Source organism: Montipora capricornis, chromosome 8 (assembly GCF_036669925.1).
Source record: "Montipora capricornis isolate CH-2021 chromosome 8, ASM3666992v2, whole genome shotgun sequence".
NCBI classification, from domain to species: domain Eukaryota; kingdom Metazoa; phylum Cnidaria; class Anthozoa; order Scleractinia; family Acroporidae; genus Montipora; species Montipora capricornis.
Genome location: NC_090890.1, coordinates 48,533,203 through 48,557,202, shown reverse-complemented (window position 1 = coordinate 48,557,202; position 24,000 = coordinate 48,533,203). Strand labels below are relative to the sequence as shown.

The following is a 24,000-nucleotide window of genomic DNA, read 5'->3' as shown; positions in this document are numbered from 1 at the left end:
TAGTCCGACCAGAATTCTGGGCATTTATTTCTCCTATGACGAGAAAGGTAATAATGAAATGAATTTCAACCTTAAGATAAATAAATTGCAAACAAACTTGGATATATGGAAGACAAGAGATCTCACACTATTTGGGAAAGTGATGATAATTAAGGCGCTTGGGGTATCATCTCTTATTTACTCAGCTTCAAATATCAACGTTCCAAAGGATATTATAAGTAACGTTAAGGTAGGCTCTTTAGATTCATCTGGAAAAACAAAAGAGACAAAATAAGAAGGGAAGGACTATATCAGGATTATGAGAAGGGCGGGCTGCGTATGACGGATATTGAAACAATGATCAAAGCGCTGAGACTAGCATGGATACCAAGACTCATACGGGAAGGCCATCCCAATTGGAAATTTGTTCCAGACTATTTTTTTCTCCTCATGTAATTACGACGCAAAAGACTTTGAAGATGTACCCTCTTTCTATAGGGACATTTTATCGTTCTTTCATGAATTGAAAGCTCTTGATGGTAGCCATCATGGACGGGAGACAATTCTATTTAATAATAAGGAAATACGCATTGATGGTAAACCTTTTTTCTGGAAGGAGTGGTTCGAGAAAGGAATTAGAACGGTTAAAGATCTTTTAGATAAGAATGAAAATATTCTATCATTTCCTGCTTTTCAGTCAAAATATTCACTGAAAAAAACTACCTTTCTTCACTTTTACCAAGTTACTTCTGCGGTATTATATTTATAAGAAAAAACTCCAGAATGACTCACCATTTCTATTACTTTCGGATTTCATCAATAAAGTTAAATATAAGAATAAGCTTGAAAAAATTATTTAATAGCCATAAAAGCTCCTCCATCTGCTATTTTATACATTTAATATAACTGTAATAGAAGTATGATTGTATAGATGTATTTAATTAATTGTATTTTATTGTAAAATAGGCTTAAAATAAGTGAAAATTTTGTAATTGTGAGGAATAATTATTATTTAAAAAAAAAAAAAATACCTTCATGAAGGCGGAAGATATTTGAAAGCCAGATATATCTAAAGTGTGGATACGAAGTGATTTTTCTTTTATGATGATCTCTACTGCACTGGAGAACCTTATAAAGCTGAAACTCATGATACCTAGACCAGCTACATCTTATTGGATTTTTGGCGTGTGGCATCGCGGATTATTTTTGTGAGTTAGAGTGCTACTATGATAAAAAAAAAATCACTTTTTTTTCCTTCAGAAATTGAAAGTGTGTTTTCTTAACACCTGACTGGCAAAATGTTGAGCTTTGATTTTTAACCAAAGGCTGTTTAATTAATTTGAGTGCAACGGTTCGCCATAGTCCCGTTCAAAACTAAACGATTGGACCTCAGATGGTTTGATTTAGGGAAAAGTGACGTCTTTTACTCACAAGCTGTACATACAGCTTATTATAGATATTAAGCTGAAGTCCGGCTGGGCTGGAGTCTCAATCCGGTGTAGCCGGGCTGAAATTCGCCGTGTAATCGGCCACTTTAAATGTGATTGGTTTTGCAATCAAATTGTTCTCGTTTCGTGCGTTTTCTGTTCATTAACTTTAAGAGGTGGATAAGAATTGGTAGTACTTACCAACGTGATCAGGAAAAATGCTTTTCACGTGTTCCGGTTGGTTAAATCGAAGGTTATTTGCAAACAGCTTTTCACATACTGTCTAGCAGCGGAAGAGAGATGAACTGATATAGCTCCGATATCGTTTCGGTATTAGAAAAAACCTTTTTGTGTGTTTGTGAAATCAAACAACGATTTTACCTTAGTCAGAGTAAAAAGGATTGATATTCACCTCTCACCGCGGTAATGACAATTGTTTAGCGAGTTCATACCTTTGCGAGATGTTCCACGATTTGAGAATATCCGAGATCAGTGATCTGCAAGTTCAGCTTTGCGAGCATCCAGTTGCCCCCATCGCTTGGAGTGTACACTGCTGCATCTAAAGAGAAAACATTTTGAAGCATTGTTTATGTGTGAAGCAGCGGTAACATAGTTGAAAAAGGATTCGCGTTCATTTATTTCAAAAAATCACTTCCTTTTTTCTTCAGATTTTGAAAGTGTTTGCTTAACACCTGACTGGCAAAATGTTGAGCTTTGGTTTTTATCCAAAGGCTGTTTACTTTGAGTGTATGTTTTGGACTTCACGGTCCACCATTACTCACGTTCAAAACTGACCGACCGGACCTCAGAGAGTTGGATCTAGGGAAACGTGACGTCATTCATTCAACAGCTTAGTATTTCAGCGCGTAAACGCAGTTTATTATGTATGCAAAACACGAGTTTAAAAATCTGAAAGCCTGAAACTTCCGTGCTGCATATTGATTCAGTCGCGTACAAACGCATTACATTCTTAAACTAGTGAGTCTTTGACGTCATTTTCTCCTCGATCCAGCTCTCTCAAGATTTTAAAGTTAGTAATGGCGGACCATTAAATACAAAAATTTCCAGTGAAAATAAACAAGTGTCTTTTTGAAATTAAGGCTTAAGTCTTGGGTCACTTAGTGTTTAGTGAACATAGATTTGAAATCCAAAAGAAAATAAGATTTGATTTTTTGATAATAGTACCACTATAATGTCTATTGTAATAAGTGAGGGTCATTTACCTGGAACGAAGGCTACGCCGCGATACCAGGTGAATAAAGCTATACTCACTGTTTATCAATTCTTTTGATAGAACAAAATGATTCTTTGCTTCGATAGCCAATAGATCTCTGGTCGGCACATTAATGTCAATAGGTGACGTAACAGTGAGTATCGCTATTATCACATACCGGCGAGGGACAGGTCAGTAATATGCTTATTTGTCACTTGGTGAGATTAAATTCTCTTGAGATACTATTCTTTGATTGCATATGACGTCACAGTCACCGTGTTGGTGGAAAGAACAACTAAGCGAGAAAGTAATTTGGGAATTTGACTCTCTTATGCAAAACTTAAGATACATTTTTTTATTGTTTTGGCGCCAGCATAGCCGTCTTATTACGTGAGTGCAATCAAAGAATTGTCAAATAAGTAGACCAATTTCGATGTCAGTCCATGTGGAGTGGTCAAATAGTTACTGTAGGTTTGTCAGAAAGAGATGAGTGACTCAGAGTCGGAAGAAATATTCTTAACCCAGAGCAGTTTTGGCGGCTGTCTTGAACCAACCCCGATACTCGTGTCAGTCATCTAACGAATCACATTACAAACCAGAATGTCCGTAGTTGGAAGTTGAAGATGTTGTGACAAATTTGCTTGAAAGTAACCCGGCCGCTGGAACGAATTTCTCGTTTGAAGGACATTGCGCTATGACAAATGTCATGACGCAAATGAGGTCCAAGAATAGGGGCGGATCCAGGATATTTTTTGGGAGGGGGTGCACCCCTATGGAATAGCGTAGGTGACTGGTCACGTGTTGTTGTTTTTTTTCGCAGAATACCAGTTGTATTAGAAAGTCGCAGGTCATCTCGATATGAGAAATGGATATGAGCGGGGGAAATATATATCGCATTATTTTGCTAATTGTTATCAGCTATTGTTTCAGCCCAGTACTTCCCTCCTTTACAATCAAAGCCGCCTCCAACTTTTCAAAAAATGAATAATGATCAGGGGCTTTGTAATATATTCCTCCGAAAAGAACAAAGGAAACCGAGCCAAGTGTCATATAACGAAGGAGAAAAAATAAACCTTATTAAAGGCCTTTCCAAACGGGAAATGTTTGTCGACCAAGCAACATCCAACAATGTTTGGTGACCAAATAAGCTGATGATGAAGTGAGTGCCCAAACGGTTAAAACATATTTGTTCTAACTCAGATCAAACTCCACAAGGAAAGAACTATGGGTCACAAATACGTCAACAACACGTGAATACAAGAGGCTGAATAAGCGTGAAACGCATGTGCGCGCCATGTTTGATACGGATGTCCAAAGGAACAAAACTTCGCGCATCAAACACGAAAACAAAAGAAATGTTTTAAGTTGTTTGATCGAATGTTTGATGAGGGTCCCCAATAGGGCTCTTCATTCCCTCCATCCAGACCAAAATTTTCCCTTTATCCCGAAATCCCGAATGTTTTTATTGGCCAATCCCGATACTGGTCATGACGTCACAGCACGATGTCCAAACCTCGTCGTCAATTACAGCTGGAGTTGATTTAGAATACACATTGTTAGTCTTTTCCACCAAATTGACCTTAATTGTAGCATTCGCAATTATAGTTTTGAAACCAAAATGAAGCGGTTCATTTAACAAGCAAACAAAGACCACCCCACAATTATCTCACGGCTGAAATTTTAGATACAGAAACGACATTTCTTGATACAAACAGTTAAAAAGATTCAAGAGCGACCCAGTCATTGATGTGCTCACTCACTTCAAACCCACTGAAACACTTCAAAACACGCACCTCCCCTCTTGCCACCTACCAGGAGTCCAAAAAGATTTCATCAAACGCGGGGGCTCACAGACTTCTCAGAACAAACTCTTCTAAAAAAAAATTTGAAGAGCTCATCGAAAATGTTAAATCACGCCAACGTGAAAGAGGTTGTTATCCCGAGAATCTTGTTCAAAGGACACTCTCAGAAATACAACTTAAAAACAGGAACCTGGCACTCCTTCAAAAACCACAGGAGAGCAACCGAATCTTGCCTTTCGTTACAGAATACCACCCAGCAGTGACGAGCTTAAAACAAATCCTCATGAGAAACTGGCATTTAATAGAGCGACAACCATTGCTCAAAGAAATCTACAAAAAACAAGCCCGTCGTGTAACAAAAGAGGGCGGTCAATCAAAGATATACTCGTAAAAGCGAAATTACAAAACTGAAAGGCTAAAACACGCGCGGGGGAGTCGTGTAGGCCTGTCACTCCCGTACACTTCGCATCAAAGTCCATTCGATCTAGAGTCAAAATTGTGGAAACTCGCATTGCTCATACGGTAATACCTCAGTTGAAACCTAAGCGTAATGATCCTGAAGCGAAAAAGCCATTTCATGAATTCAGCTTTAAGCATTACTTGAACTTTTTCTTGTGCCTTCGGTAGTCTCCAAAAATAAACGGTCATTTCCTATACAAAGTTTCACATCCGAAGATATTCTACACTCCATAATATACAAAAAAAAAGTTGCGGGGTGGGGGGGGGGGGGTGGGGAGGGGGCAGCTTTAGTGAGAACTAGAAGTTCCGTGAGCGTAACCTGGGTTGCCTGTGGTACATGTTACACGAAAACAGAGGGCACTGTTTGGGTGTTATTGAAGCCGCTGAAACTGGATTTTCGAACACGTAAACCTGAATAATCGCAAATCCTAATGCTGGCAAACACAAAACCGAAGGAAATAGTTAATAAATATGAAGCTTCTAACTATCTGAATGATTTTGGGTTAAATTTAAGCGATATATTGGTGAAAAATCTTCGTGTTAATGAGTAATGTAAACAATCTTCATAAGTTGAGAAACAACTTGAGCGAGTGGTGTGCCAAGATGGCTAGAAATTTGAACGCTATTAGAAAATTGTAGAAAATTTGCTTCTGGTTTGAATTAAAAAATTCTTTCGCAACAGTTAATTTTTCAATATGGACTTTCAAATAGGAAAAAAAAAATTCACGTTATGGGCACTTTAACGAGAATTCAACGAAGAGCAAAATGCGCCTAAATGTCTTGTGTGCGTTGCAATGTTTATTCAAGCTTCTTATGCAAATTTTTGTCAGAGAATGTTAAATTACAAAAGCATATTCCACTGAAAGATAGTTAAAATCTTTATTTTTGACCGGTCCTTTCGACAAAAAGATGCAAGACTTAGCGAGATATAATATTTCAAGCGTCATTACTCAGAGGTTACGGGTAGACTTTGTTATTCCGATTAGGCCTTGCTAATTAGGTTTTGTTATGTTCGCTTTGTTCTTTTGTCTTATGGACATTAATTGTTTCGGATCTGGTATCTGATAGACCAACCCGAAATTACCTGGTAAATTGTTTCAGAGATACCTCATTACGCAATGGATTTTCAAGATGAAATGATATATGAAATTAAGTAAAGCTATGATCCTTGCAGTTATGAACGCAATTTTTGCAATTGCGTAAAGAAGCCTGGAAATAATAGATCAAAGATCTATTGGGGAGAAAACAATGACAAATAGGCCAGGGTTGCATGGATCGAGTATGAAATGGAGGCTAATGCAGGGAATGTCTTCACATGCCAATAATTTCCCACGCATTAGCCTTCATTTCATGCTAGATCCAGTCTAACCGTGAGAATACGAAACTGGCCTATAAAGCCGCGTGCAAATGCACTGGATTTGTCCACTGTACAAGCTCTCAACATGTTGAGTGTTTGTTGAGGTGTTGTTGAGCGGCGTGTTCAAATGACCTCAACAATGACTCAACGTCTTGAGCATTCCGAAGATTTCACAAAGCTCACGTTGAATCATGGCTGAGACTCTTAGGGCGCGTTCGATTGACCGTATTCCGGAATAAGAATATGTGGAGTGATGATTAAAACGGTATGTTTGGCGCGTTTCAAAGCAGCAAGGACAATAATAGTATGTTTAAAATAGCATTTAGGCAGATGTTTGACAATTTTACTGTGAATATCCGTAAAAACGAAAGATTTTTAACTTATATTCCATGTATTCCTATTCCGGATTACGGTCAATCGAACGCACCCTTAGGTATATTCATCTCCTCAAAACACGAAAATGCTTGGCTGCACTTCTAGTAAGCGAACTCATTGATGAGTACAAAAAGTCAAAAAAACGACGTGGTAAAACAATAAGCTTTTCCCTTTCTTCCTCCGTCCATTTCCTTGTCTTTCCTCTTTTAGAATTTTTTTCATTTGAACTATCCTGTAGAACTTCCAACTCCTGCGACGCCATCTTATAAAATGTTCGATATGTTTAAACTCCCAATGGATACGCTGGGCACTGCGCGTGGGCTCAACATGTTGAGCGTTGCTGTGCAAATGCAATCGACTTTGTTGAGCCACACATGGATGACCGCGAAACAAAGGAAATGTTGAGCCGTGTTGAGCGAAAAGTTTGACCAGTTTCAAATTTGACTCAACAAGACTCAACACCGCTCAACACCGCTCAGCACCTCTAAACAGGGTGTTCAAATGCGCTCAACTTGTTGAGAGCTTGTACAGTGGACAAATCCAGTGCATTTGCACGCGGCTTAACTTGTAAGGGACAATTTATAGCAAAGCAAATACTATTGGTCACCAAAATTACTTTTAAATGGATGACCACTAGTTAACAGCTCATATCATACATAACAATCAGAAAAGAGGCTTTCATTTTATATTAATTACGAACATGCGTCGATAGTAAACAGGATAATGATTGCAATGATAGGAAAAGATCAGTACAGTTAAATGTTGGTAGTTGACAATGGAAACTTCGGAGGTGAAACTTATGACCAAAGATGCGCTAAGACTTATTGACTGAAAGGAAAGCGTATTAAACAGAGCTTGCGCTTCCTGGGCTAGGTTCGATTCCTGGACTCATGAAAGTTTTTTTTTTCTTTTCTTCGTTTCTTTACTTCGCTCCGTGAAGTTTTTAAATGTCACCCTCTAAACATGTATGTAGAATATTGATTCATTTCTTAATTTTCCTTGGCAAATGGTGAAGAGATTTACACACCATTCATAATCGAGAGGTATTTGCTCTAATTCTATTGCACTCGTGCAACTGACCTGGTTTGTAGTCCATTTGAATGGCCACAGGTACTAGTTCGTTGAGATCTTCTCCCGTTACTTTCGCAGACGCAAATAGAGCAATAGGAGAAAGAAAGTTCCACATGGTCCTACGGGGATCACGATCGGTGAGATCCGGTGATCTGGGCATGTCATCACACATCTCGTACCGAAGAGCATAAATCAAACCATTTCTTATAGCCTGAAATTAAAGACGCCAAAAATTGGTCACAATTATATTAATTTTTATAAGAGAACAGAAATTCTGGCGGAATAATTTTCCCAGCTGTGTTCTTATTGATAAAAGAATCACGCGCACAAATATTCAAGAAACTCGAACTTGTTGCATTGCATCAAACAAAATGATTAAGAAGTGTGAGACGACAGTGATTTAAGGAAACAAGGTTTTGGAACGAGATACACACGCAAGCTAAATTTGTCGTGTTTCCCAAAACCAGTCAAATGGGAACTTTAGCGCCAAACAACAAGAAGTGTTTAAAATAAAAATAGTATCACTAAAATATTACCCAAAAGTAATTGCTTTCCAATTTAGATTTTTCTATTTATAAAAGCTGTGGAAAAGGAACGGACAATTCGTGCTAAGAGTTCACAAGCTGATTTTGCGTTATTTCTTGCATGATTGTCCAAAAATAATACCTGACAATTTGTTTTTCGATTTAAACATTTAACACATTTAGCTGTTAAAAGCCAAAGCCTAATTGCTTTTAAAAAGACAGCCCGCATTAAATTTCGCCAAGAAAGCCTTACAGGGGTAGAAAACTTACTTCTTCCAATGAATCATCCGTTTGCAGAGCTGTTTGTGCAGCGGTTTCCCAATCAAACGTCGAGTTCAATGTCACCTTTAGTTCGTTCCAGTCTAGTCCTGAGGATCCTGGTTAAAAACATATGTCATCATAACCATTATCGCCACTAATTCCCACTTCACATTTGGTTTTCGATCAGTGTGGATCGATAAATTACCCTAAACTAAGATGTAAGGTCTACTGTGCCTCAAGCTTTAAATCATGTGCAGGTCTTTTTTGTCGTTTTGATCACGGACACTCCCTCAAGGCCACGACATAACCGCTTCTAGTAATGCAGAACAGAACTCACAGAAGTCGCTGGTACCTACCATCTTTTCCTTAATGATCTTTACAGACAAAAGCATTCACGCGAGAAAACAGTGACTATATATCCTTGTAAACAGAATCATCGTTCAAACGGTTTGAACGTGGGACCAATTGTTAAGCCAATATTTTTATTGCTGGAAAGAAAAAATAATAATAATAATAACGTAACAACCCCTCCCCCTGATTCATGATGACTGCATGCATCCGTTAGTTTTTGCCGGCCTTTTTGAAGTTGTTCAACGACTGTACAGTGCGAGGACGGACTTGTGGTCCTCAGCCAACAGTTACCGTAAGTTGGCGCTTAATGTGGTCCTTTCCATCTTCCTTAAAGGCAATGGATACGCGCTTGCAAGCTCATAGGGGCGCATTGCGGGAGATGAAGGCTATGCCGTTCTGATGAGGACAAACAAAAAAGGGTATATGTGTACACTGGCTACATACCATTGTCTGGTGATAGGACTGTTTGCATGAGTAAGGACCAGACGCGGGGTTAACGTTTGTGAGCAATTGGTTCATATTATTGTCCGCGTTACCGGCACGTTTGCAAGACCAATTTCACGTTTTCTCCTTTTGCAAAAAGAGAAGTTTGGCTTACAGACTGAATGATTTGATATGGACTACGAGGAGAACATTTTCCACTCGCTCATGATTGTGTACCTCTCCGTCGACCTTAAAAAAATCAACTTACCAAAAAATGCTTACTAAAATTCAAAATATTCTTTTTAATGTCAACTTACTGGCTGAGCAGTTTCCCCAAAGGCCATGCTCATCATAATTGTCTGTTGTTGAACACCAAGGCCTGTCACGTCCATCAGCAATGCAACTCTTGTAAACCTTTCCATTGTAGGTGAATGGAAAGCGACAGCATTCACCTTTTGTTGTCTTAACACTGCAATCTTCGCCTTTTGCAGCAGGAACAGAACGTTGTTAGTGCAAAATGTAAGAACAGAGAGATAAACTTAACATGATTCACGCAGTGAATTAATAAGAGGGTTACTTTCTCGGTATACTTTTTGTCTGTTCTCTTTTCATTCGATTCCATAGGTGTGCTCCCTCACAATCAGGTTGCTTCATTCTTAGAAAGAAAATTCCTGCCAGGCCATAGAGGCGCAATCGGAATGAAAGCAGCTATACCGTGATGATAAGGCCAGCCGGTAAGACGGAAATTTGTGAATATGGTTACCGCCGTTGGGTCTGCTGTTTGCATGGGTAAGGACCTGGGGCGGGTGTTTGTGTGTGATCGGTTCATATTATTGTAGTCTTCCTACTTCGCGGGAAAGAGACGTTTGCAAAACCAATTTCATTTCTTCCCCTTTTGCAAAAAGCGAAATTTGACTAGTGGAGTGATTTAATATGGACTACCCAAGAGCACATTCTCCACAAACATTGCCTGTCTCGCTTCCAGGTGAACCTTAAAAATCCGAGCTAACCAAAATTCAAAATATAATTTTATGTATTAATAGTCCTAATCCGCTAACTCAATGTTGTACCCTATTCAAACCCTTTGGGAATAAAACGTTTTGTTCCATTATATCATTTAAATATGAATGTTATATTATCATGCAGATACAATACACAAAGAACCTTAATCCGGGGAGATTTGAATTGAGTACAACATTGAGTTAGCCGATTAGGTCTATCGCAACTTACTTGGTAAGCAGTTTCCCCATTGGTAATGCGTATCAAAATTGATCGTTGTGGAACACCAAGGACTGTGATGGTCATTACTAATGCAACTCGTGTAAACCTTGTCATGGTAGGTGAATGGAAAATGACAGCATTTACCTAGTGTTGTCTTAGCACTGCAATCTTCAGGTTCTGCGATGGGAACAGTAATTTGTAAGGGCAAATGTAAGGACAAAATTTGTATATACAAATAACTGTGATATGCTGAACAGATCCGTGCGGTCCATCACAAAAAGGGTTTACTTTCCCACTACACTGTTTGTTTGTTTGTTTGTTTGTTATGGGATTCTGATATTCAAGAATTCTCGACAGTACTAGTTATGCAAACCCTCGACTGCGTCTCAGGCTTGCATAACTGTCTCGAATTCTCCCAACTCCCTCGATTGTTTAGATGAGGCTATGGAAACACGGAAAAAAGTCCTCTATTGCTTTTATAAAATATTTCTCAAAGATAATTCGACAAATGAAGAAAATGCTGGGGTTTTTTTACCTTTTGATTGAAACAGATTTTCTTGATACACGCTCACATTTCCTACCTGCCAATTAAAACGCGCGTCTGGCAACACATATCCAATCAAAATTCGTGAGTCGCACGAGGCGAGAGCCGAGTGGACTTTAGCTCTTTGCGTACAAACCTCCCAATTGCAACTATAACTCGATAGTACACGCTGAATCGTTTACTACTTGTTTTATAACATAACCAAAACAGCTTGTGACAGTTTGTGACATCCTTTGTCTTCTTTGAATGCCTCTTGCTCGCTAACTCGTCGAGCTGGCTTTCACTTAAACTTGCAAATTGCTTTGCAAGTGGCTCGAGCAAAATACCCGCTAAAGGCTTAAAACATGACATTTCTAAGTCCTTTTCTATGAAGCTACAAAGAAATTTCAGCATTTTTGGCGGGACACTGGTCCATCATTATAGCAGTTTGAGGAAAAAGCAAGTTTTCCCGGCGCACGCATCAACGTTTTCGTCCGATGGCCACTTACCCATGGGTTAATAGTAACTGGATAATTGAACAATCAGAGGCCGTTTTCTAGTAGTCTTGGATAAACTCGTGTTTTGTGTGAAATTCTTTCGCAGCATGTGATTGGCTGCCTACAACACTCTTAGGTAATGCTGATTAGTTGATACAAATAGTGGGCAAACGGCCGGTGAACGGAAGTGGTTTTTCCTTTAAGCAGACATTCGTGGAGGAGGAACGTCTGCGTGGGAGGCTATACGACGATGAGCTACCTTCAGATTTTGCCTTATTATGTTATGCATTCACTATTCTGAGGATCAGCTACCAAATTCTTGTAATTAATTTCAATGTCTTCGGCTCTATGCATAAATCCAGAGGTATCTTCATCTCTCTTCCAAACATGAACTCAACAGGTGTGTGTGTCCCGTGGACGAGTAGACACTCCTTGTAAAAGCCATCATATATTAATGCAACTGCTCATCTCAACCCTGGGGATCATTCTCAACTCTGGCCTTCAGAATACTCTTTAGGGTCTTTTGCAGATTCTCAATCTGCCCATTGCACTCTGGATGGTATAAAATTAATCGCGTTTTGTTGATCTCTAGCAAATGGCACATCTCTTCAGACACCAGGGACTTAAAGTTTCTTCCGTGGTGTAAGCTGTCTGGCACACCAGACCGACACACTCACACAGTTCCCCACCAGAACCCTTTCACAAGTTAAAGCCAAGACTATAGTAGGCTAGTAACCACTGAGCCCCACCTAAAGCCTCTAACACATCTTCTGTCCGAGGCAGTGGTATGGCATCCTTCATTGTGAACTGGTTCAGCTTACGGTAGCTGAAAGGTACATACGATATGTCCCATCCTGTTTCCTTGCATGTACCACTGGACTGCTCCAAAACTTTGTGACGGTTCAATAAGTTCAATAAGTTCTCGCTAATGCTGCGGTACCTGACGAGGCAGCTGTTTCATTGCACCTTCGTCAATTGCATGTTCTCAGAAGCCCTACTTTCCTTAGTAAGTAATGTCCTTTGCAAAGATTTCCTCCTTTTCTGTTTAAATTAACGTTATCACTGCGACAAAAAGTGCCCCCTTTGGTCTTGTGAAAGCCCTCATAGGTTACTTTGCAACCCGGGTCTCTATCCTTCGTTCTTCTTTGGCAGCTCCTTTCTGGCAGAAGTCTAATGAATGAGCAAGATGGACGACATGCACTTGTGAAGTCTGGATCTGGTTCCATTGAAATAACATGGCCATCTACTCTACTAACAAGATAATACTCAGCTCCAGGAAGATTTTCCCGCTGTCACTGGCCTGTCTGAGGATTTAGCAACTCGAGCTAGGGTCGGTCTTTCCCTGGGGTTCACTAAGGAATGAGCTATGCTGATTTCCGCTTTGCCTTATAGTTCCTTTGACTCCTCTAAAATTACAGGACTACCCGTAGTATGATCATACCCAATCTCCAGTTTGGCTTCTATCATTTATTCAGTTCCAGGTTTCAATTGTATGTCATCATGCGGAAAAATTTGACAAACACGAGGTGCACCGGCTTGCAGTACCTGATTAAAATTTCCGTATGAGCAACTAAGCACGACTATCTGAAAGCTTGATATGTGCAAGATCTGCATACTGAAGGAACTGAGAAATCAAGGTTTTGAAATTTTGACCCTGTGAATAAACACACAGGGCTCTTACAGTCCTCCTGAATTCCGTATCAGTATTCACGAGCTGCTGAATTCAAGAGCTCTTCACCTGTAGTGTCCACTTGTTCTCATTTTGACGCGGTTCCTGCTGTTAGACCGCCTTCGGACTTTAAATCCCACCGCTGCCGCCAGTGTAATCAACGTCACACAGAAATAGGTTACACCGTTTTATGTTTTGGAGAACATACAAACGATAATACAGAATATTGAAGTTGAACACGTGTCTTCTATGCAAAAGATCTTACACCATATGTATTTCACGAAATGCCCCTTTACAGTATTAATCTCAACTTACTGAGAAAGCAATTTCCCCATTGGCCATCCACTGTTGTACACCAGGGACTGTGATGGCCAGCACTAGTGCAACTCTCGTAAACCTTTCCATTGTAGTTGAATGGAAAACGGCAACATTTATCTTCTGTTGTCTTAACTTTGCAATCTTCAGGTTCTGTGGCGGGAACAGTAATTTGTTAGTGCAAAATATGAGAAAGCCTAATATATGCAAATACCTCAAATCAACTGCACAAATATGCGCAGTCAATCACAAACATGGATTTACTTTCTCGTTAGTCTTTTTTTTAGTTCCCTTTTCATTCGATTCCATGAAAGTGTTCCTGAAAAAAAAGGCAGGTCGTTTCATGATTGAAAGGAAAATTCCTGCAAGCTCATAGGGGCGCGCTAAGAACAAAAGCTGTGCCGTGCTGATGAGGTTAATACGGAAATATGTGTATATGGCTTCCACTGCATACTGCCTGGTCCTGTGGTTTTTTTATATGGTAAGGACCTGGAGACGGGTTGGTTTGTGTGTGATTGGTTCATTTTATTGTCAGCGTCATCCTGCATTTTCGAGAAAGCCGCGTTCAAGTTTTCCGCCTTGGCAGAAAGCGAAGTTTGACTCACACAGAGAATTAATATGGCTTACAATTTCCCTTTGGTATTTGCTTCCTCACCTTCAACCTCAAAAATCAACTTACTTAATTCAAAATATATCATGATTGATCTTAACGTACTGAGTATGCAGTTTCCCCATTGCTGATGCCTATCATAACTGATCGTTGTGGAACACCAAGGCCTCGGATGGTCATTAGAAATGCAGGTATGGTAAACCCTTCCTCGGTAGGTGAATGGAAAATGGCAGCATTTACCTACTGTTGTCTTAACACTGCAATCTGCAACTTCTGTGATACGAACAGTAATTTGTTAGGGAAAAATGAAAAAAACAAAGCTTATATTAAAGAACAAAAAGAAAGAAGTGCTTAGAGAGGCACGAGCCGTGGTCACTTCTCGAGTGTTCTTGAAAGAGTTCAAGTGCAGGACATTTCAAGACTCAGCTTCTAGATTATTTAACCGCAGGTACAAAACACAGGTTAGAGGTCACTGTTTTACCAATACATAAAATATCCTAAACATTTATTACAGCTAACCTTAGGCCTAGTTAGACCTAAACAAGAGTTTTTAGGCATAATGTTAGCATTGGTATATGGTTAGGATTGTTTCTGTATTGGTAAAACAATGACCTGGGACCTGTGTTTTACACCTGTCCATTATTTAACAAGTTGCCGAGCACTATTGTTAAGAAAATATGGTAACCCATCGATGCGAGAAATCTTGGTTTTATAGCCATGACGTCATCGAACGTCCGTACGTACGTACGTACGTCCGTCCAACCCTCCATGTATGCCAATGTGACCAGTATCATGCCACTTTACAGCATACATCTTTGATATTGGACAACCATACAGTACAGACAGTGACTGCATCTACTGTGGTAAGCCAGACTCCATAAATCACACCTTTATCGACTGCGAATTTACCAAAACCTTCGCATGCAAAGTCATTAATTGGTTTAACACTCAGCACGGTTCCAACTTTCAACCAGATACAAAAGAAATGCTTTTCGCCACCTTTAAGCACCCAACATACATGAAGCCAGTGAGAAAATTCAATTACACCCTCCTTTTCATGACATTCTATGTGTATGTAAGTAAACTAAACAACAGTTCACTTGCACTAACCGAATTTATTACTAGAATCAATTATAAATACAAAGTTGAAAATTTGTAAATTAACACCAAAAAATACTCGTAACGTCATGCTGTGCTCCTTACAAATCTTATAGACTGTTACTTTTTAATTGTATTAAAATATGATCAGAAATCTTTTCGCCCTCCCCTCCCCGCGATATTAGCCGTTTGTTTGCTTTTCTATTTATTTCGTGATTTCGTGCATTTAAGTTATTTTTCTTTCCTTTCATTTTTTTTTTTTTTTGCTCATGTTTTTTCTTTCTATCCTGTTTTGATTTAATGTGTAGCTAGTGTTTATTGTTAGAAATAAATAAAAAATAAAAATAAAATAAAAAATAAAATCTTGGACTGTTTGTGTGTGAAGGTTCTCAACTAAGAAAAATTAAATGTTTGAGAAAGTTGAAGCTAACCGCTCCTTTGTACTTTATGGACGCATATTCACTGCGTTCATTTGTAGTGAGAACGATTAAATATTATGGCGTCTGAACATGCCACGGAGCATGAAAATCTTCATTCGATCACTTATTGATGATTCATGTCTTCCAGTTCAAGTATAACGGTGCAAATATCAAAGCACACTATTCTGGGATAAAAATTTGTTATTTAGCCTCATTTTTTGACATGTTGAAACAATTTTCGATAGATTTCTGTCTTATTACAACCTCTGCGTTAATTTTCTTAACGAGTGCCATGTTATTGTTCAAAAAAGAAGCGATTTTTTAAAACATTCAAAGATAAAAAACTGCGATAAAATACAGTTGAACCTGCATATGACGGCCCGATATTCAGCGGCCACCCTCTTCGTGAACGTTGTTTGATCTGTCTGAACAGTGACGTGTTTACGATCATTTCTGTTTGTGTTGATCCAACGTAATGTATAGAACGTTACACGGCATTGCAGTCTTTAGTGTTAAGGACGTTCGCGCCCATTGCTACTGCGCATCTTTTCGCACATGTCACGCACACGTCATGCATCGTAGACCACGCAGGTAAACACGATGCTAAAGGCGCAAAAATTTTCCACAAGAATGGAACATGAAAGTATGTGGCATCATGGGATAGCTGTGGACCCAGGTCTTCTCAGAAATGTCACGCAATGGCGTGACAGTGCGAATAGACAATCGCTTTGAGAACTTCGCAGCGATTTTACTCTCTTGAATGCTAGGTGAGCCCCATTTTTCTTTCCGTAGATCACTTCGTTTCTTGATTTTGTCCATTTTAACAAAAAACAAAAAAAATCTGTAAGTGAAAAGTTACAAATATTTGGCCTTTTACGCTCTCGCGCGACCGAAGTTTTCTTTCTTAGACTAATATGTATCGTTTTTCAAGGTCTATTTTACCTCAGAAAAAGACATCAGCTGCAAAGGTTAATTTAGTTATATTATATATGTTGAACTGAGTACGTTCACCTGATCTAAATTTCACTCATGTAGCTTTTTTATTGCTGACAGTTGTAAGCTAAGTTCGTCTTAAAGTAACGCAATCTTCTAAAAATGCACCTCATGATTTTGAAAACGAGCACGGTGACCCCCCATTTTTTTTTTGCCTATTTGGCAAAAGTAGATCATTACCTTTCTGCGTGACAAGTTTTAAAAAAATCTGTACGTGGGAACGTTTTGGGCGCGAACGTCCTTAAATGCTTACAAAACAGTAGAAAATGGCCCCACACGTTTTGCATAAAAATAGAGTCAAATTCCCAAAAGGTATTTTACTGCATTGTTCTGTACACCAACATCGCCGCCGTGACGTCAGATGAAAACACCCAATAGAAAATCGTTTGATTGCACGTGACATCACGGCGGCCATCTTGTTGGAAAGAACAATAGCGAAAAGATCTTTTGGGAACTTCTCAAGTTTTGCATAAGAATAGAGTCAAATTCCCAAAAGGCATTTTACAGCATTGTTCTGTAGACCAACATGGCCGCCGTGACGTCAATTGCAAACCATGCGAACTCAACCTCTTTCCCAGGGCTTTACTCCGCCGACGCCCCCTTCCCCCCTCCCCCCACCCCCCTCGGCGGAGGAAAGCCCAGGGAACGAAGTTTTGCGAAACTGGCTTTCTTTAAGGAGGCTTGTGTCCACATGGGCTTCCAAGAAATGTTTTTGTTTTTATGTTCAACAAATATTTTACCTTTAAATATTAATGTTGACATGGAAAATTCAAATCTTGTAATAGCTCGTACCGAGCTGTAGATTTGGTTTGTAGTAAGGAGTGATTCTTCTAATGATATAAAAGTATTTTTTTAAATTCCAAGCGTTTCCTCTTATTTTCGGTGGCCGGATGGTCTATGATATGTCTATCTGTATACCTTTGTACTTTTAAAACCTTTCACAACTGAGTTAGTTGAACTTTTCGTCACTCTCGCTTCCCCCTGCATCATATCAATCAAAATTTGGTTTCTGTGTTCGTAGTCACTAAAACATGGAACGACCTAAAACCACCTACAACCACCTACAACCATCTACAACCACCTACAACCACTTCAAAAAAATTTACAACCATCTACAACCACCTACAACCACCTCAAAAAAATCCACAACCACTCACAAAGAACCGAATACCATCTTAAGCAAGCCATAATTGTATAAAATAAGCAAGACGACAATATGTGGTTACCATTTAGCCAAAAAAATCCGGAAGGCATGATCGTGGCATAAAGGTAAGCGATTTTCCGAATTTGTCAAACGGATGTGAATAGCGCTTTACCCTGCATTCCATCCTGTAAAGGGCGCTAAAATCGTGAAAAAGGGCCTGGAAACGGAACGATCCTCACGAATTTCCCAGTTTCCGGGAAATAGAGTGCCGGCATTTCCCGGAATTCGGGAAATTCGTGAGGATTGTTTCGTTTCCAGGCCCTTTCTCACGATTTTAGCGCGGTTTACAGGATGGAATGCAGGGTAAAGCGCAATTCTCATCCGGTTGGTTTTTAACAAATTCGGAAAATCGCTTACCTTTATGCCACGATCATGCCATCCGGATTTATTTGGCTAAATGGTAACCAGATATTGTCGTCTTTCTTATTTTATACAATTATGGCTTGTTTAAGATGGTATTCGATTCTTTGTGAGTGGTTGTAGATGGTTTTAGGTGGTTGTAGCTAGGTCGTTTTAGGTCGTTCCATGTTTTAGTGACTACCTTTCTCTGTTGGTCGCTGAGGTCTGGTAACCTTTAAACTCTTTTCTATCCTGTGAGAATTCTCATCGCTTACATCCCTGTTTTCATTTTCATGGGAATTCAGAAAGTTGACTTGAAGTTACACTAAACTGAGGAAAATCTTCAGATATAATTGCTGACCGGCACAATTTTTTGCTTCATATTTGGGAACAATCAGCCGCCTAAAGGTTAAGGTGTTTATTTACAAAATGGCTACCACTGTTGTCGGGTTCAGTGTATTGTTGTTTGCATGGGTAAGGACCTGCCTCGGGGTTGGCGTTCATATTATAGTCAGCGCCTTCCTACTCTTACGCCCGGGAAAGGCACTCTTGCAAGACCAATCTTAAGCCGCGAAGTTTGACTTGCGAAGGGATTTAATATGGAATACTAGGGATCTTGTCTTCAAAGCTTCAAAGTTTTCTACATCGTCTTCAAAGCTTAAAATCAACTTACCTAAATTCAAAATATATGTATTTATCTCAACTTACTGGTTAAGCAGTTTCCCCATTGGCCATCCACCGTTGTACACCAAGGCCTGTGATGGCGATCAATAGTGCAACTCTTGTAAACCTTTCCATAGGTGTTGAATGGAAAACGGCAGCATTTACCATTTGTTGTCCTAACACTGCAAACTTCAGGTTCTGCGGTGAAAAAAAAAAACTTAAAAACTTTATTTAAACACGTGACATTGATGAGGCTAAAAAAGGACTCGTTACAAAAATGTACGTGTATCTACAATAGTATATAAATTAAGAAAATACTAAACTAAGAATCTATAATAAAATTACCTATCCACACTATAAATTTAAAATAGCATCTAATTAGAGCAGGAATCACAACTTCACTCCTCCTGGCTCAACTTAAGTTTCTTTAGTTTGGCCACAAAATTCTTAAGGTTTGGGGCCTCCCTAACATGGAAAGGTATATTGTTCCAGAGGCGGCACGCAATATACGAAAAAGATCTGTGTTTAAAACTAGTATTGGGGGCCGGCTGATCGAGTCTGCTACCATTGCCGCGAAGATTGTAAGCACAGTTTTTGATTCTAAACATATTACTTATATAATAGGGATAGCCTTTGTACACAAGTGTCAGAGCTTGGACCAGGCGCCTATGTTTAATGGCATCTAAATTATACTGCAACAAGATCTGCTCGTAACTAATAGGCTTAGGTAGATTGAAGAGAGTTCTAAGTACGTAATAATTGGCATTTTCTAACTTATCAAATAAAGTTTCAAAGCTTTGTTACGGCAAATGTAACAAAAACGTAATTCTTATTCCAATTCTAATTGTGTGACCTGCAAAAGGCATAACCGATCACTGCACATGTGCAAATGTGCATGTGTTAGTGTTAAAATATGATCATGAGACAGGTGCAAGTGCTAAATAAAATGATAAAAAGTTCCGGGGTGAGCGTTTTCAAGTTTTTTTTAAACATGGCACTTGACAGCCGTTTTGAAGGCTTCCACTGACTGGTATTCAATGACTCTGTTTGGTAAAGAGTTCAATTCTTTTATTGTACGTGAAATAAAACTGTGTTGGTATTTGCTTGCTTTGATACTAACTTGAACGAGTTTCTTAGGATGGAATTGTCCAGTGTAATGTCGCCTTTTATTTAATATATAGGGTGGAAGTTGTATGGCCGACAGGCCAGAAACGACTTTAAACTTCTTCTATACGTACAAATATTTGAGGTAAACTGAACAGATCCGTGCGGCCAATCAAAAAAAAGTGATTTACATATATATGTCTTGTTGTCTAAGCACGAGGGCCGTACTTAAGGTGATTCCCTGGCTTTGCATTGCGCAAATCCACTGCGCATAATTTCTTGCGCGCATAAGCTCGTGCGCATTGATAAAATGGCAGATTTTCACTGACGCCAAGCGTAATCTGTCAACGAATGGCTATTTTCTCCTGAACGAGCGCGGTGACCCCCTTCTTTTAATGGTGTTATGTACTTGCAATAGGTACACGGAAAACATACTTTGTGGAGAAAAAAAGTTGGATAGTAGAAGTTGTTGTATTTATATATAAATGACGTGAAAACTGCATTAAGAGCCAGACACTAAGTGTGAGGTGATGATGTAGCGGTCCAATTTGCTTACTTTTTCTTGCAAGATCGAGCAATACTGAAAGATTTTGGACCGGAAAAACATGTAGGCTCAAGTTTTCAGTAATATTCAGTAGCTTTTGCTATATAACTACTATTTTTCCGGTTGATCAAGTAACTTGGTAAAAAAAAAGCACGGTAACCCTATCTTTTTATTGCATTTTTTTTTAATGTCCTGTGCGCTAACATCAATTGTGCTAAGTTTAACAGGAATCTGGATAGTAGGTCAATTTCAAAAGAATTACCTTAAGGTGGATTCCACTGTCACGTAAATTTTACGATGTTTAGGCCCCTGAATTTGAATGGCTTTACGTGCGTAAATAAAATACAAGATATTGCATGACCTGCTTTCGTTTAACGTAATAGTTGAGAGTGGTTCAACTTTTTGGATTTCCACTGCCGCGTAAATTTTATTTAGGTTATTTACGCACGTGAATTTCAACAAAACGCACGTATTTCTGTGTCAGCGTTCCATTCAGGAGTTTTGCATTGATTTTTTTTGAGAAATGTATGCTGTCCGCAATCTTGATTTGAGAGACAAAAAAATATTGTGCCCAATCTCGCTGGATCACTTGGGGGACAATACCTGGTTAAATGTTGTTAAAATATTTGCCGTCGCTGGACAAGAAATGAAGCAAGCTGATTGAGTGATATTAGTCAGGCCTAAGTCTCAACTTACTGGCTGAGCAGTCTCCCCAAAGGCCATGTTTATCATAATTGCCCGTTGTTGAACACCAAAGCTTGTCATGGCCATCAGTAGTGCAACCCAAGTAAACCTCTCCATGGTACGTGAATGGAAAACGGCAGCATTCACCTTTTGTTGTCTTAACACTGCAATGATTATTTTCAGTTTCTGTGGAGGTAACAATAATTTGTTTCTGCAAAACGTTTATATACAAAGAACTAAGACAAACTGAACAGACCCGTGCGGGAAATCACCATTGATTCCATCAATGTGTCGCTACATTTTCTACAGGGACAGTAACTGTGCATTTAATAGCTCGCAAAGCGAATCTACGCAAGCGGTTTCAGTAAGCATGAGCGTGCATCAGAATCTTCTTGAGTGATGACCTTCCTGTTAGATTTCAGTCCTGAAAAAAAATGCTCTCAACCGATAGGGATGCTTGTTTACACTCTCAGGGTCTCCTGCCATTTTCTTAATGAGAGTAGAAATGAGTTCCCAATCAACATGACCTACGTTTGCTTGTCAAAGTTATACTTTAGAAGAAATGGAGGTTACTTGTAAGTCTTTATACATAAATCGTCAATTTCCAGTTGGGCATGATACTCAAGTTTTTTCAGTCAAAGTGACCGAGTTCCACTTCTTTAAGCACCAACCTTTTTGGATAGTCACCTGGCGGATAGACATTGGGTTGGTTCCCGCCAGACGCTGCTGAGTGAAGTGCTTGTCGCTTATCCATATAGATTTGTTACGAATGAAAGTCTCATATCTGGAAGGAAGTGCGGTGTATCTCTAAACAGGAAAAGACAGACGGCTTCATTTACAGAAATTTCAGGCAGGGCCCATTTTCTGATTGATTTTAAGTACTCAATGGTTACGAAACCATTCTTCTCTCGTTGCTGTCGTTGATGGTGGATACCGGCTAGATTTTTGTGAGTGAGTGAGTAGGCTCGCGCCCAGTACTGATAAGATTCGGACGATGGTCGGAAAGGTTTTGGATCACTTTCTTCGGATTAACGTCCGCATATTTTTGTTTGTATGCTGGTGTTGTGCATTCTTCCACGTTTTATCGGTGCCTCTCTGCGTTTGCATATATTTTTTAAAAATTCAGATATCCCGAAAGTGTTAAGCGGTAGGCTATTCGTTTTCTTACTCAGTGAAGCTATCAACATTTTTTACTTCATTCTTCCATTTTGTGTACCCGCTAAATAAATTTTAACATTGTTAACTTCGTTACAACATAGTTAATAAACGTGATCTTTGAATAATGACAGCCTCCTTTGTCATAACCTGATAACAGATGAACAGTGCCAAAAGTAAAGTAAAGTAAAGTAACCTTATTTAACGTCGATAACTCGTAATAGTAATTGAAATGACAAACCTGAGGTGGACGGTAAAAAAAAGAATAAAATATAGTCTATTTCTGTGCGAGATAAACTAAGAATAAAGCCAGGATCCGAGCCAGGATCCGAGCCAGGATCCGAGCTAGGATCCAAGCCAGGATCCGAGCCAGGATTCGAGCCAGGATCCGAGCTAGGATCTGAGCCAGGATTCGAGACCTAACCGAGACCTAACCGAGACCTAACCTAACCTAACCAAGACCTACCCTAACCCTAACTAGACTTAACTAGACTAGAACCAACGCAAATAGACCTAACCTAACCGATTCGAGACATAACCTAACCGAACGATTCGAGAATAAATAGCGGAGAAAGCTCATCTTAGCTCGAATCCTGGCTGGAATCCTGGCTCGGATCCTAGCTCGAATCCTGGCTCGAAGTTTAGGTATCCTCTTTCTGTGCACGCAATTGTAACGGCAGCTTTACCTTTCGTAACCATTGCTCTACTGCAAAATCTCAATTAAAACTATTCGCAGCACATCCCTTCCAATATGGAATGACTCAGTCTACTTACTCCAAGTACTGGCTCCAAAGCTGACTGAAAAAATGCTGATAGCGGGAGATATTCTGAAATGTCTGTGATCTCTCTTCCGTCGTGGATATTCAAATAAAGATGAAGAGATGCATTGCTTGCTAAAAGTGTCTGAGCGTAAGTTGTGAAGTAGTATCTGCTGAAAGGATCTTGAGTTAACACAGCAGCCAGTTCACCGGGGGTCATATTCAATAATGCGAAGCCATGTAAGGAAGGGTTGAATTTGTAGGTAAAGGTGACCTTTTTTGTAGCCAGCTCATTGTCTCTCGTCGCTTTACATATTTCACTGGTCTCTTGGGGTAGGGACACCTCACACTGGGAAGTTACAGACCTTGATAAAAAGATCAAATTGTTGATATTAAAAAGCGGAACTCCTCAATTATTAGTTATTTATGTTTTTTTTTTTCAGATATATTTATAACGATTCGGCTTGCCATACGACCAGTCTGACCTTATTCAAGGGCGTAACTAGGGGGAGGTCCTAGGGTGCCCGTGACGCCCCTCCCCCGTCCTTTGTAAGCCTTTTTTTAAGCAACTAAACTACAGTGGCGAAAAGGCCACAATCTGGTGAGTACCCTCTGTTTGACACAGTGTGACCCCCCCCCCCCCCCTTTGAAAAATCCTGGCTATGCCCCTGTTATTCTACAAATTAGTCTATTTTCCTGAGCTCTTGCTTGCTCTTTCAGGTTCTTCCGATGCTCTTCACTATAATTACGTCTCTTTAATCGGTCTCTTTCTTTCTTCAATTGCTCTCTCTCTCTCTCTCTCTCTCTCTCTATAACATTTCCCAAATTTCAATTTTGTTTCCTTTTTTGAGTTGAGTGTTGTATTTCGTCTGCAAAATTTCGGCATTCGATTGTGTTCCACAAAGTGATCTTTTAGTCGCTTTTTGGCTTCTTTCTTTTTAACTAGCGATGTTTTTGAGCGC

The 24,000-nt window shown here is 39.4% G+C and overlaps 1 protein-coding gene across 2 annotated transcripts in view; it reads right to left on the bottom strand.

Annotated features, from left to right (window-relative positions):
- LOC138060462 (uncharacterized) overlaps positions 1–24,000 on the bottom strand; it is a 50,290-nt gene that overhangs the window by 6,884 nt on the left and 19,406 nt on the right. For both annotated transcript variants that reach the window (XM_068906256.1, XM_068906257.1), the window contains exons 3-13: positions 23,055–23,403; positions 21,797–21,932; positions 21,138–21,311; positions 18,839–18,991; positions 14,183–14,350; positions 13,468–13,620; positions 10,473–10,640; positions 9,560–9,724; positions 8,478–8,584; positions 7,693–7,894; positions 1,859–1,965 (exon numbers count right to left, since the gene is read on the bottom strand). In XM_068906256.1, the coding sequence (XP_068762357.1) occupies positions 1,859–1,965; positions 7,693–7,894; positions 8,478–8,584; positions 9,560–9,724; positions 10,473–10,640; positions 13,468–13,620; positions 14,183–14,350; positions 18,839–18,991; positions 21,138–21,311; positions 21,797–21,932; positions 23,055–23,403 (1,882 nt within the window). The remainder of the gene's footprint in view (positions 1–1,858; positions 1,966–7,692; positions 7,895–8,477; positions 8,585–9,559; positions 9,725–10,472; positions 10,641–13,467; positions 13,621–14,182; positions 14,351–18,838; positions 18,992–21,137; positions 21,312–21,796; positions 21,933–23,054; positions 23,404–24,000) is intronic.